A 14,826-nucleotide genomic window follows, 5' to 3' on the forward strand; every position below is an offset into this window, starting at 1 on the left:
AGCTCAGGTGTGAAGGTTTGAACAATACTGCGTCATGAGAAGAGAAGTGTCATGAGGGGGGAAGAAAATGAGCTGGTAGCAATTCATTATGGTGATAAAACAGGACACAACTTATGACTGCAACTGTACATGTAGTCATTTAGCTATTACATTTCAGGTGGCCTGGTGTATAGAAAGATACGTAGACATGCAAATTATATGTATCTTTGTTAATTTACTTAATGTGTGTGTGTGTGTGTGTGTGTGTGTGTGTGTGTGTGTGTGTGTGTGTATATATATATATATATATATATATATATATATATATATATATATATATATATATATATATATATATATATATATATATATATATATATATATATATATATATATATATGCAGTGGAACCTCAGTTTTCGAACTTAATTCATTCCAGGATGCCGCTCAAAATCCAAAGTATTCAAAAACCCCATAGGAATCAATGTAAAATAGATTAATCCATTCTCAGACACCTGCCCACCACATCAGCGGGTAATGACCGATGCTCCCTCTGGTAAGATGGCCACACCATGACATCTCCAGCTTAGAAATTTTTAGTTTAGAAAAGATGTATTGAATGAACTTAGTGACACAGAACTCATCAATAGATATTGTTTCAACCATATATATATATATATATATATATATATATATATATATATATATATATATATATATATATATATATATATATATATATATATGAAGTGCCAAGAGCCAGAGTGATGTAAGCAACCTTGTGGCCAAAATTATTATTTTATTGCTTTGTCTTCCCCAACTTTCATACCATGATAGAGAGAGCACAGACTTATAGGGTTAAAAATCCATCCTAGTGAAATTATCCTCAGAATCTTCGTGTCTTGCTTGAGTGATAGCTATCAGTTGTTGGTGCTAGAGAGAAGTAACTTCCTTACCACAGCAATGCAAGAAGAGCCAGGCAACAACGTCTTGTGCTGCAAGTCTTATGTCACGTCAGTGTAGGCTGACCCCAAGTTCTGGATAGATTTCAAGTGAATCTACACCTACACCGGGATACTTCCCCACCACCACATCCACACACTTCACACCCTCCCTCCCTCCAGCTTGCTTGCTACCTTTAAATGACAAGCTGCTGTCTTAATTTTGCTTTTACATAATATGTAAGACTTTCATTATTATAGGGGACAACAGCATACCCCATGAGGAGCAAGAATCCTCCAGAGGAAGAAAATGGAAGAAAAATATTGCTAAAAGACAAAGAAACACAAGGGAAGCCTATGTGAGCTTTAGAAGCATCAGATGATTTTATTATTTCTTTATATTTTATTATCCTTTATACCAGTATATTTTTATAATGTTTATTAGTTCTTTTGTTTTAGTTTCTTCCAGTTTATTTTTTTAAGCTTGTATCATTTGCTTCATTTGTGTTCATCTTTGAATTACTTGTATGTCATTTATGCTTTTGCTTCATAAAATTGATGAAGTTCACTAAAAAGAAGATTTTAATGGTTGTGATTCCCATGTTAGTATATAGAAAATATAACAACTTGATAGAATAAAGGAAATAAACAATGTATGGCTGCTAGATACAATTTTAATGTAGCTGTGTGATATCCTAAACAAAATCATATTAAGAAAAAAAGTAGTCACCTATTTATTTTTAATGTCATTTAATTGTAACTTCATAATGTAATTCAACTAAATAGTTGTAATGGGCATAAATTACTGAATATTTAGATACCAGTCATTACTTTCTTTCTCAATCCATTGAAGAGATATTGCATTTTGAAACTTGCAAAACTTTGAGTGTTTTCTTCATTTTTAATTTTTAGCACCTACATCACCCTGGGTCTAAGCAGCTCATTCCCTATAGGAAACAATGTAAAATGGATTAATCCATTCCCAGACACAATTCTACCCTGTCTTAGTGGCTTATGACAGACTCTCACAGCCAAGTTGGCTGCTTCACAACATCTCCAGCTCACATGTTATTTATCCAGAAAAGATGTATTGAATGAATTTAGTGACACAGAACTCATCAGAAGATACTGTTTAGACCATGCAGGTATTCTCTTTCTCACCGATCTAGTGAGGGAAGCCTTACAGGACAGGGAGAAGAACAACCCACTTACCACCAAAATGAAGGTGATCATAACACTTAGACATCTTGCTTGTGGGAAAAGTTACAGGAAAAATGCAGTTGTGGAGTAGTGATGGTGTTGGGGGTCATCGAAAGAACCACAGTTGGCTCAGGATAACCAAGATATAAACAACCAAGAACTGATTGTTTACATCAAGGCTTTTCAACAGGATTACATTTCCTTTATTTCAAAGATTGAATTACTGTCTTATGCTCTGTGTCTCTCCTCCAAATATATAAGAACTTAGTGAATATTTATAGAAATTATAAATTAGTAATAAACGGCAGCTTTTGCTACGTCTTAATATTTGGAATCAAGTAACTTTATTCTAGAACCGAATTATGGTACCACAACCAAAGCAATAATGAGTTCAAAATTTTGTTTGAAAACTGATTTGTTTGAAAAGGGAGGCATTTGGTAACTGAGGTTCCAGCATGTGTGTGTGTGTGTGTGTGTGTGTGTGTGTGTGTGTGTATATATATATATATATATATATATATATATATATATATATATATATATATATATATATATATATATATATATATATATATATATATATATATATATATATATATATATATATATATATATATATACACACACATATCATTCATTTATGTATTTGCCCATCTATATATCAGTTGGTGTATTTTTCTGTCTGTCTTTCATACACTTATAAATGGTGTTGCAAAGAAGGTAAATATAGGAATGTTAGGTAGAAATTAGAGTAAGAGGCATACTGATGGTAGTTGAAATTTGAATCAACTGCTATTTGCAGGTGATATTTGATTGATTAGTTGGTGATTGAGAGGATATTTTTAGGGGCTGGTAGAGGACCAGGAGGGGATGTGAAAGGAGCAAATGGAGGATAAATGATGGTGAGAATAATGTAATAAAGTGTGCAGGGATGATTGATGGTGACTGACAAAGATAACTGTATCAGATGTGAGAGTTTTAATGGGATGGTTGAACAGTGAAGAGCATGATGCAAGAGGGATGTGTGTGGAGCAAGGAAGAGGTGTACATGTGATTGGGATGAATAGAGATCAGTTGGGAATGCATAAATGGTTGCACAGTCCATAAAGCCTTAATGGAAGATTTTCCTGTAGTTGGATTAGTAGGTCAGGTTAGATGTGGAAATGGGGATGAATCTGTTGTGGTGCAACATAGGACAAACCAGTTCTGCTGTTATGTCAATGCTTTTTATTCTGTTACCACAAGCATTCATTTATATGCTAGTTAAGTACATTAATGTTGTCATATTTTCTCTTAAGTTTTTATATTTTCTGTTTGTTTTTAAGTGTGCACGTGGTGACCTTGAAACCTTTTTTTTACATTCCCTAAATACAGTTGATATATTCGACAATAGCAAGTGCTCAGATTTCTTCAAATGTGGTGATGGTTCCTGCTATTACTTCTACCTCAACTGTAATGGCGAGTGTGATTGTAATGACTGCAAAGATGAGAAGATATGTTTGCGTCGGAGGAGAGAAATGTCGCATGGTAATATTTTTTGTCCTTTTCAAATGGTAACGGTAGAAGGGTGTCCTTATTGTGGGGCCTGCCATCTGTCAGATCGCAGTGTGATGCTGCCACTGTCTTTGTGAGTTGATTTGCATCAAGGCTTAAGTGAATGTCATTTTTTTTTTTACTTTCTCTCTCTCTCTCTCTCTCTCTCTCTCTCTCTCTCTCTCTCTCTCTCTCTCTCTCTCTCTCTCTCTCTCTCTCTCTCTCTCTCTCTCTCTCATATGTTACTGTGTCTCAGAACTCATTAAGCTGTGCTTACTCAAATAAGAATTTTTTGTTGTTTGTTTTCATTTGGTTCTGGACTTTTCTTTATCATCTTCAGTTCTGTTATTTTTTTTTTTTTACCATTTTCTTCATCTTTTGTCTCTCCCTTATTCTCCCTCTTTAATTTTTCACTAATTTTCTCCCATCTTTTGTATCTGTTTTTGTCTCCTTGTCTATCTTCTTTTGATAACTTAGACCCTAAATTCTGTAAGTTACACCAATTTCAGCCACACATCTGAACTTGCATAAGAATCATTGAAAATATACCAGTTGGTTGAACATATCAATTTTTTGCATAGTAGTGGTGGTTTTGCATATCAGAATCTTGAGATATCTTTAGAAGGGCAGAGACAACTGCATACCTCCAAAAATAGAAGCATTACTGAGAATTAAGTAAGGAACAAAGATCATGCTTTTGTTGCCACTAATTAATGTTATTGTTATGTAATAAAAATGTTCATCACTATTCTTTGTAAATTCTCTCATTTGAACTAATTATGGTAAAATCCTCAGTCAAATTAGTTGAAAAATCTGAATTATCCTATGGTCATATCTAACCCCTTGCTTCTTGACACTACTGGATGTCCATTTTTCATGGTTTGTATGGAGTTTGTGTGTGTGTGTGTGTGGGTGTTGTTAAAAGTAAGGGTAGCATTTTATTTATGCTTTATGTGTGTATTTGTACTTTTATCAGAAAATATTGTTCACAATAAATGTTCCCATATCTGTCTCTTATGTATAAAAAGAATATTTTAGCTTAAGAGATTTATCAGCCAAATGTAACACCTGTAGGCATATATGGAAAAAGTCTAAAATAATACAGTTCTCTCCATTGTTATTGCTGCATAATTTTTTTATATTATTATCAACATTTGTAGCCTTTAGTTATGTAGCATTCAATATCCCACTATTATACCATCAGCAGAATCATTTTAACAAGTTTTGTATTAGTTTATTTTCATGTGTGTTTATATGTAAATAAAAAATGCAGGTTTGTATTCATCATTCTTGATCTTATTTATTTTCATGCTTTATACAATATCATTAGAGATTGATGCCTGTATTTATTTAGCAACAAATGTAACATTCAGTGCCATAAACATCAATGTGATGCAAAAGTTCAGGATTAGCCTTGTAGCAAGTATCATTGCATATATGCATTCAAGCTTTTATTTTAACATCTTCTCTGGGGATATTTGTCTTTCTAGTTTATCCTCACATGGCACAAGTGTCTAGTTTTCAGAGTGGAATTTTGTCTCAGTGGAACACAAGCAATAAAAGTGCCTGATTTCTGAAACCCATTTTTTTTCTTTGTCTTTCAGAGGAGCCACTGCTCACTGCCACAGATCCTCAGGTGACTTTGTATGTGGGCCAGACAGGTGAGCTGCGCTGCGAGACATCTGGAATCAATCCCAATGATGTGAGATGGAGCCGTGTAAATGGCCGACTGCCTCCAAGTGCTGTGACTCGAGGAAACATACTCAGGTAACTGCTCTGTAAAATATTCTCGTGTGTTTGTAAAGTGGAGAAAATCTGGAAATGGTATTTTGTGTCAACTTTGTCTCTTGAAGACACTTTCACATCATATAAAGTTTTAGGCAAACTTTGGTAGTGTATCTGGATAGAGTTCATGTTTTTTTTTTTTTTTTTTTTTTTTTTTTTTTTTTTTTTTTTTTTTTTTAATCATGGTGATTACTTGCTTGCATTATTTCCATTCCTAACTCTGTGTGTATTTAGCTAGTTGTATTTACCTGGTTGTGGTTTATGGGAGGGGAGTAATCTCATAGTATCCCGTCTCAATATTTATCCAGTTTGATCTTAAAAAGCATGGATAGTTACGGCATTGACAACGTCTTCACTGAGTTCATTCCATTTGTTCACACTTCTGTGAGGAAAACTATGCTTTTTTATGTCTCTTCTACAGTTAACTTTCTTCAACTTCTTACTGTGCTCCCTTGTACTCTGTGTGTCTAAATTTATAAAACATTGTTTGTTCACATTTTCCATACCATTTATCATTCTATAGATGTTTATTAAATCCCCTCTCTCTCTCTCTCCTATTTTCAAGGGTAGAAATTCCCAACATTCTTAATCTCTATTCATAGGTTGACTTACTCAACTCCGGAACTATCTTAGTGACTGCTCTTTGTCCTCTTTCTGATTTTATAATATTCCTCTTTATATGAGGAGACCACACCATTGCCACATTTTCCAATCTTGGTCTTATCATAGAAATCAACAACATTTTATCATTCCTTCAACTGATTACGCAAATCCCATTCTTATTCTTTTAAAAAATTCATCGTCTCTCCAGTAATTTTATCGGTGTCTGTCCGGAATTAAATTTTCAGTAACTGTTACTCCCAAGTCCACTTCCTCTTTTGATTTCTGTAACTTCACACCATCCATCTCATAATGATATTGCATTCTTTTCTTACTTTTACCAAACTCCATTACTTTACATTTACTTAAATTGAAATCCATTTGTCAAGATTTACTCTATCTATTTATCTTATTTAAATCATCTTACAGTACCATACAGCCATATACATTTTCTACCCTTCTCATCAGCTTAGTATCACCTATAAATAAGTTCATATAACTATTTCTTCATTTATGTCATTCACATATATTACAAACATTATCGGTCCCAACAATAACCCCTGTGGGACACCACTAGTTACTTTCAGCCAAGAAGAATTCTGGTCTTGTATTACAGTTCTCATCTCTCTATCATCCAGGTAATCCTCCATCCACTCCAGCAGTCTTCCTCCAATTTTTCCATAATTTATTATCTTCCATAGTAATCTTCAGTGTGGTACTTTGTCAAATTCTTTCTTCAAGTCTAAATAGACACCATCCAACATCCATCTCTATCCTGCACAATATTAAATAAAAGGACAATAAATTCATGGGGCATGATCTTCCCCTCCTAAATCCAAATTGACAATTTACCAAAACTTTATATCTTTCCAAGTGTTCCATCCATCTTTACTTTATTATTCTTTCACATATTTTTCCTACAACACTAGTCAAGGACACTGGTATATAATTTAGTGGGTTTTCCTTATTTCCTCCTTTGAATACTGGTGTAATATTTGCTCTCTTCCAATCTTTTGGTTCTCTTCCCTGTGGTAGTGATATCACCACTAGACTGGGAATTTTATCAGCCAGTTGTTCTCTACATTTCTTCAATATCCAGTTTGATACTCCATCTGGACCAGTTTCTTTATTTACATGAAGTTCTTCCATCATCTTAAGTATTTCCTCATAACTGACTGGAACTGTACTTAGTTTATTCCTCACCAAATTATCCCTTCCAGCATCAAACTTCCTTTCCACAGTAAATACTGATCTGAAACTATTGTTCATAGCCTCCACCATATCCTGTACATCCTTGTAGATTTTTCCTTCAACTTTCAATCTTGATACACATTCCTTCTTCTTCATCTTCCCATTAATATGCCTAAAGAACAGTTTGGGTTCATCTATACACTTATCTATTATATCTCATTCATAGTTTCATCTCTCCATTCTTATTATCACAACGTACTAATTGCTAGCATTAGTATATTCCTCCCATCTGCTCTCAGTTTTCCTCTTCTTCCATTTATTCCAAGCATATAGGTTACAATTTCTAGCCTCTTTACATTTTGTATTGAACCATTCTTTACCCTTTCTACATCTTGCTCCTCCTATAGCTACAAATTTCTCCACAGCAGAATTATATATCCTTATAAATTCATCCCATTTTTTCCAAACATCTTCTGTGTCTTCAAAGTCTTTCCAATCCATGGCAACAAAGTATTTTCTTAGTTTTTCAAACTCAGCTTTACTATATTTAAATCTTTTCACCTTATAATTTCCATTAATAATTACATTATCATTTTTCAGTTTAAATTTTCTTTCAGAGATTTTGGTGAAGCTTTTGCTGTTACCTTGGACATATCAAAAGCTTTTCATGGAGTCTGGCACAAAGCTTTGATTTCCAAACTACCCTCCTACAGCTTCTATCCTCTGTAACTTCATCTCAAGTTTCCTTTCTGAAAGGAAAGGTCACTGTTCTTCTCCTAAATCTTTTAACAGTGGTGTTCCTCAGGGTTTTGTCCTGTCAACCACTCTCTTCTTATTATTCATTAATGATCTTCTAAACCAAACTTCTTGTCCTCTCCACTCCTATGCTGATGATACCACCCTGCACTTTTTCACATCTTTTCATAGACGTCCAACCCTTTAGGAAGTAAACATTTCACGCAGGGAAGCCACAGAATGCCTGACTTCTGATCTTCCTAAAATTTTTGATTGGGGTAGAGCAAACTTGGTATTGTTCAGTGCCTCAAAAACTCAATTCCTCCATCTGTCAACTCGACACAACCTTCCAGACAACTATCCCCTCTTCTTCAGTGGCACTCAACTGTCCCCCTCTTCAACACTGAACATCCTCGGTCTGTCCTTTACTTATAATCTGAACTGGAAAACTCCACATCTCATCTCTAGCTAAAACAGCTTCTATGAAGTTAGGCATTCTGAGACGTCTCTGCTAGTTTTTCTCACCACCCCGGCTGCTAACTCTGTCAAGGGCCTTATCCATCCACATATGGAGTATGTTTCACATGTCTGGTGGGTTCCACTCATACTGCTCTTCTAGATAGGGTGGAATAAAAAGCTTTTTGTCTCATCAACTCCTCTCCTCTAACTGACTGTCTTCAGCCTTTCTCTCATCACCGCAATGTTGCATCTCTTGCTGTCTTCTACCATTGTTTTCATGCTAACTGCTCTTCTGATCTTGCTAACTGCATGACTCCCCTCCTCCTGCAACCTTGCTGCACAAGACTTTCTTCTTTCTCTCATCCCTGTTCTGTCCACCTCTCTAATGCAAGAGTTAAACAGTATTCTCAGTCATTCATCCCTTTCTCTGGTAAACTCTGGAACTCCATGCCTGCTTCTGTTTTTCCACTTTCCTATGAATTGAATTCCTTCAAAAGGGAGGTTTCAAGACACTTATGCTTCAATTTTTGACTACCGCTTTGGACCCTTTTATGGGACTGACATCTTCTTTTTGCCAAGCATTGGTCATAGATGGCACATATACTCCTACATAATTCATTATCCTTCCATGCCCACTTCTAATCATCACTTGTAGAATTTCAGGCTTGTCTTCACTTTTTATTACCCTCTCCACTTTAACACACTTTTTAGTCTGAATGATCACTCCTCCTCCTCCCTTGCCACTTATATTTTTCATCCATAAATCATATTTTATCATCACCAGTGTCAGGAGTTCCCCATTCATTTTTCCATTTTGTCTCACATAATACAGCAACATCCAGTGTGGTTCTGTTTAATAGCTCATTTAATTCCATCTTTGTTGACATTAATCCATTTACATTAGTATAACATACTTTACTTACTGTTTGAGGTACCATTTCTTTATTCTCATATCTCTTACTCTCCAGAAAACTTCTTCTCCTCCTTTGTTCATTGTTTGTTTTTTTTGTTTAGCCTCATTTACCAGCTCCTTTTGCTTCAACCTTTCAATCTTATCCATATCTCCGTTTATCTATATATTCTTATATTCTTCATCTCCAACCTCCAAGACCCATTAATTACCTATTCTGCTTGTACTTGTGCTGCAAACCTTATTCTTATGGGTCTCATTGTTTCTTCTTCATATTTCTCAATTCTGTGGAACTCTTCCACTTGCTTTACTACCTGATTGTCTTCATCTGTCACTTTCTTCAGTAACTTATTCAACAGTTTCTTTTCCTTTTCCTCTCTTTGAATTCTGCTTATTATTTTCTCTTCCTTTAAACCAAATACAATTACTTGTTTATATTTTTCTACAGTGTCTTTCACAAACTTTTTCTCTTCTTTAATAACATTTACCACTTTCTGTCTCAGGTTTTGTTTCTCATTTTCTTGTTGCTCTGTTATTTTCTTTAGCGATTCTTCTTCGAATTTACATTCATTTAAACCACTTATTTTGCCTCATTTTCAAATCCTTTACACTTGCATTCATTTCTGTATTTCTTTTCTGAACAGTTTCTACTTTTTCTTTTATTTGTTTCTTTAAACAGTCATTTTCCACCTTTAACTTTTCATTTTTATCTTTCATCTCAATCAACTTTTCTGTAATAGTCACCAACTCCTTCTGTCTCCTTCTGGTTGTGGCTTCAGTGTCTTTATTCTTTTGAATAACTTGTCCATAATTTCTGTGTGTGTTTATATATGTGTGTCAGAGTACAGTATACATATACCCCATACTTGATACTCTCTTCCCTCACAGGCTGCCTCTGATTGAGATCCAAGACAGTGGTAACTATCAGTGTGAGGTGGTGACACCATCAGGGATGCGCCTCTACGATATCGTCACCCTTATTGTCAGGCGTGAGTCCTGGCCATTCAAGCCAAGAACCTTCACATCTCCCACTAACAACTAACAAGCATGATGCCTTCACTTGAGTGTGCAATCCCCTTCCCAACTGCAGGGTTATCAATCACAAAACTTCTGTAACCATACTTGCATAAATGTACTCTAATTCACCAAATGTGGGGTTATTCAAAGGCCTCAGGAAGTTATTGATGAAGAAATTAGTCTGATTTTGGTCTGAAAAGATTTACACAATCATGGCAAAAGTTAAAGTAGGTCCAAACAGTAATAACAACCATATTTAATATAATCTCTCTCTCTCTCTCTCTCTCTCTCTCTCTCTCTCTCTCTCTCTCTCTCTCTCTCTCTCTCTCTCTCTCTCTCTCTCTCTCTCTCTCTCTCTCTCTCTCTCTCTCTTTCTGTTTCTTGTATATACATCCTGCTGTTTTTCCATATAGTTTTAACTTCACCAGCTATCAATTCACCAACCCTGCTAATCTTGAAGAACCCAACACCAGTGGTTGGGGAGGGAATAGTATGCCACACATGCAGTGGTGGCAAACTGCTGCCACCAGTTCCAACAATTAACACATCTTGTGTCATGCATGCAATCAGGCACTATCACCACTGTCATTTTACTCACAGATCCATGTATGATACCTCAAGTGCCATGCATGTAATGAGGCACCACCACAAACACTATCAATTGATCCTTGGATCTGTGCATGGTTTGTCTTGTACCATGCAAGAAATGGATCACCACCACCACTACCATTAGGTCTCAGATGCATGTATGATGACATTGTAGTATGATGCATGCAAACTGGTGTTCTTTTAGTGCCCTTGGTGTGGGTTATCGTCAACCTCTCAGGATAGAAGCTGAATCACTATTGTTGTGAAATATACTTTGTACTTTTATTTCTTTGTGTGTGCATCATATGCATGTACATGTGTGTGTGTGTGTGTGTGTGTGTGTGTGTGTGTGTGTGTTTAATGGAACATTTTTTTTCCTTCTTTTAACTATGTTAAGATTTTGATTAGATGCTTAATTCTGATTAAGGATTAATATCCATTTAGATTAGACATTATTTTTTGTATCAATAGAAAATTTAAGCATGTTAAAAGTACTTCATATGCTTGTTTCATATGCTTTCATGAAATACTGACACATCTTGAACCTTTGCTACAAAATAAAGTATGAAATTAACTGATGAATAAAATTAATGAAATTCAATTATCTTTAAGGTTGTATAAGATCAGGAAGAATTTAACTTCAGTCTCTTCTTCAAGTTATTCTAGTGCTCCATTGTTTTGATCACTCAGCATGATTTATATGGCCTCAATCAGAGATTCTAATTTACAGTGCAGTGAATCTGTGATATTTTGAAACATTTTAGAAATTCTCAGCAATTTTACTTTGATTTTAAAGTTATATGAGAAGGATCAGCCATACATGAATTTGAGAAAAAGAAAAATGATGTAATCCATCATTAGTGGATGAAAACATTCACTCTTGCATTAATTCAAAATGTCCACACAAAATTTTTCTGCCATTGTCAGTAAAATGCTTAGAAAAATAAGGTATGCTGTTTAGCTCTTGGATTATGCCATCAGTACATAAAAAGGCCAAACTATTAATTACATATCAGTAGTATTCTTCCCAGCAATATAAGAAATCTACCATATTTTCCCAAGTATAGGTCAAGTTCTGAGGGCCAAATATTAGGCAAAAGATTGGGGATCAACCTAAACACAGGGATCAGATTTCTTAGGTTGAAAATTCAGAAATCCAAACATGATAGGAAGGGCCACTAGCATCTCCTGACCTCAGAAATTAAGTATTTATTTTCAAAACACCCATAGATTGAAATGTACAATAAAAACTCATTAGAGATTTTCATTGAGCATATACAACACCACATCATGAGTCTTTTGTTTACATCTGCAGTGTTATGATAAAGGGAGGGGAGTGATGGGAGAGAGAGAGAGAGAGAGAGAGAGAGAGAGAGAGAGAGAGAGAGAGAGAGAGAGAGAGAGAGAGAGAGACCTGTTCCTTCTGCATTGTTCAGTTATATATATATATATATATATATATATATATATATATATATATATATATATATATATATATATATATACATACATATATATATATACAATGGAACCTCAGTTTTTTAACTTAATTTGTTCCTGAATGCCGTTCAAAATCCTAAATGTTAGAAAACCAAAACTATTTTCCCCATAGGAATTAATGTAAAATAGATTAACCTGCCCTTAGACACCTGTCCACCATGTCTTTGCAAGTAATGACTGACACTTCCGCTGCTAAGATGGTTGCTCCACAACATCTCCAGCTTGGAAATCTTTTATCCAGAAAGGATGTATTGAATGAACTTAGTAACACAAAACTCATCAAAAGATATTGTTTAGACCATGCAGACATTCTCTTTGTCACTTGTCACTGATCAAGTGAGAGAAGCCTTATAGAGTGACACAGAGAGCAGCAACCCATTCACCACCAAAATGAAGGTGATCATAACACTTAGACATCTTACTACTGGGTAAAGCTACAGGAAAAATGCAGCTGTGCATTAGTGATGACATTGTGGGTCATAGAGAGAGACAGAGGAGCCTCAGGATGACTCCTGAGTGCCAAACCTTATTTGTTTATGTCTGGGTTCTTCACAGGGTTACCGTATTTCTACATAACACTGTGTGGAATACTGAGTGTTGCCAGTTCAGTGATGTCTGGTTTTTTACTCCTACATGGAATCTGCTTCTAAATATGAAAGGAGAAATGTATGCTAATTTCAGGAAGTTGACATTACTTTGACAATTTTATGTATATATATATATATATATATATATATATATATATATATATATATATATATATATATATATATATATATATATATATATATATATATATATTAACATATGTTAACATGGATTTTGCATCATTTTAACACATATTTCTTTTTGTATTCACACAGTTTCTTGGAAGATGTGGGTGTGGAGATTTATTCCACTCTAAGCTGCCAAATGTCACAATATTTCCACACTAGCAGATGAAAATCCATGACACAGTAACCCTAGTTATTCAACGGGATCACATTTAACATATTTCAAAGATTGAATTACTGTCTTACCCTCTGTTTCTCTCCTAAATATATAAAAACGAAGAAAAATATTTATAGACACTATAAATTAGTAATAATTGGCAGCTTTTGCTATGTCTTGTATTATTTGAGGTCAAGTAACTTTGTTTGAAAACTTAATTATTGTACAGCAACCACAGTAATTATGAGTTAAATTTTTTTGTTAGAAAACCAAGTTGTTTGGAAAGGGAGACATTCGGTAGCCAAGGCTCCACTATATATATATATATATATATATATATATATATATATATATATATATATATATATATATATATATATATATATATATATATATATATATATATATATATATATATATACAGTCAGCAACATATGTGATTAGGACTCCCAATGACATGAGTGTCACATTGCATAAGCTGGCAACTTACTCCTCAGTCTGAAAAAAAATCTGCTGGCAGAAAATAACTACCTACATTGTAACTTGTGTTAGCCTTCTCATATGTTTTTGAAAGCAGAGAATAACGGATTCAGTGTCTGACATATTGACATAAGGGAAAGTTATCATTTGTGATCACTTCTTGCTTCGGGTAACAAAACAGCCATGTTTGTTTTAAACAAAGTGTTCTACTGAGGTGATGTGCACTGCCTGGAAAATATACAGGCCACAATAACATAGTGCAAGTGTTAGTTTCACTAGAATGATGAAACAAATAGAAAAAAATAAGCTGTATAACTATTGCAGTGAAAAAGACTGAGGGCATTGGTGAAGAAATGGAGTGATGAGAGACGCAAGGGTGTGTGTCTGTGTGTGTGTGCGTGCATGTGGTGCCCATGTGTAAGGACATATTTTCACCTTAATCATCTGACTGAACAAGGAAGGAGGTCGAGGTCTCTCTCTCTCTCTCTCTCTCTCTCTCTCTCTCTCTCTCTCTCTCTCTCTCTCTCTCTCTCTCTCTCTCTCTCTCTCTCTCTCTCTCTCTCTTTCTCACACACACACACACACACACACACACACACACACACACACACACACACACACACACACACACACACACACACACACACACACACACACAGAGCTGCAACTGAAATCCCTGCAAGCTTAAGAGAGTGTAGTTATGAGGAAAGGTTGAAGAGATTGGGCCCGACTACACTAGAAGAAAGGAGGGAAAGAGGTGATTTGATAGCAATATATAGAATATTGGAAGGAATGGAAAAGCTGGACAGAGAAGACCTCATGATAACAGATATGAAAGACATAAGAGGACATGGAAGGAAATTGAAAAGGAGTGTTTGCAGAAGAGACATCAAGAAACATAGCTTCCCACACAGAAGTATAACAGTGTGGAATGAACTTAAGGATGAGACTATGTGTGCAAAGATAATCATAAATTTAA

General features: G+C 34.9%; 1 protein-coding gene across 1 annotated transcript in view; it reads left to right on the forward strand.

Moving 5' to 3' along the window:
• Positions 1-14,826, forward strand: part of LOC135109126 (basement membrane-specific heparan sulfate proteoglycan core protein-like) — a 359,280-nt gene that overhangs the window by 312,583 nt on the left and 31,871 nt on the right. Inside the window, 3 exon segments of the mRNA XM_064020215.1 lie at positions 3,494-3,646; positions 5,257-5,419; positions 10,221-10,321. Coding sequence (XP_063876285.1) covers positions 3,494-3,646; positions 5,257-5,419; positions 10,221-10,321 — 417 coding nt within the window.

This window comes from Scylla paramamosain, chromosome 18 (assembly GCF_035594125.1).
Source record: "Scylla paramamosain isolate STU-SP2022 chromosome 18, ASM3559412v1, whole genome shotgun sequence".
NCBI classification, from domain to species: Eukaryota; Metazoa; Arthropoda; class Malacostraca; order Decapoda; family Portunidae; genus Scylla; species Scylla paramamosain.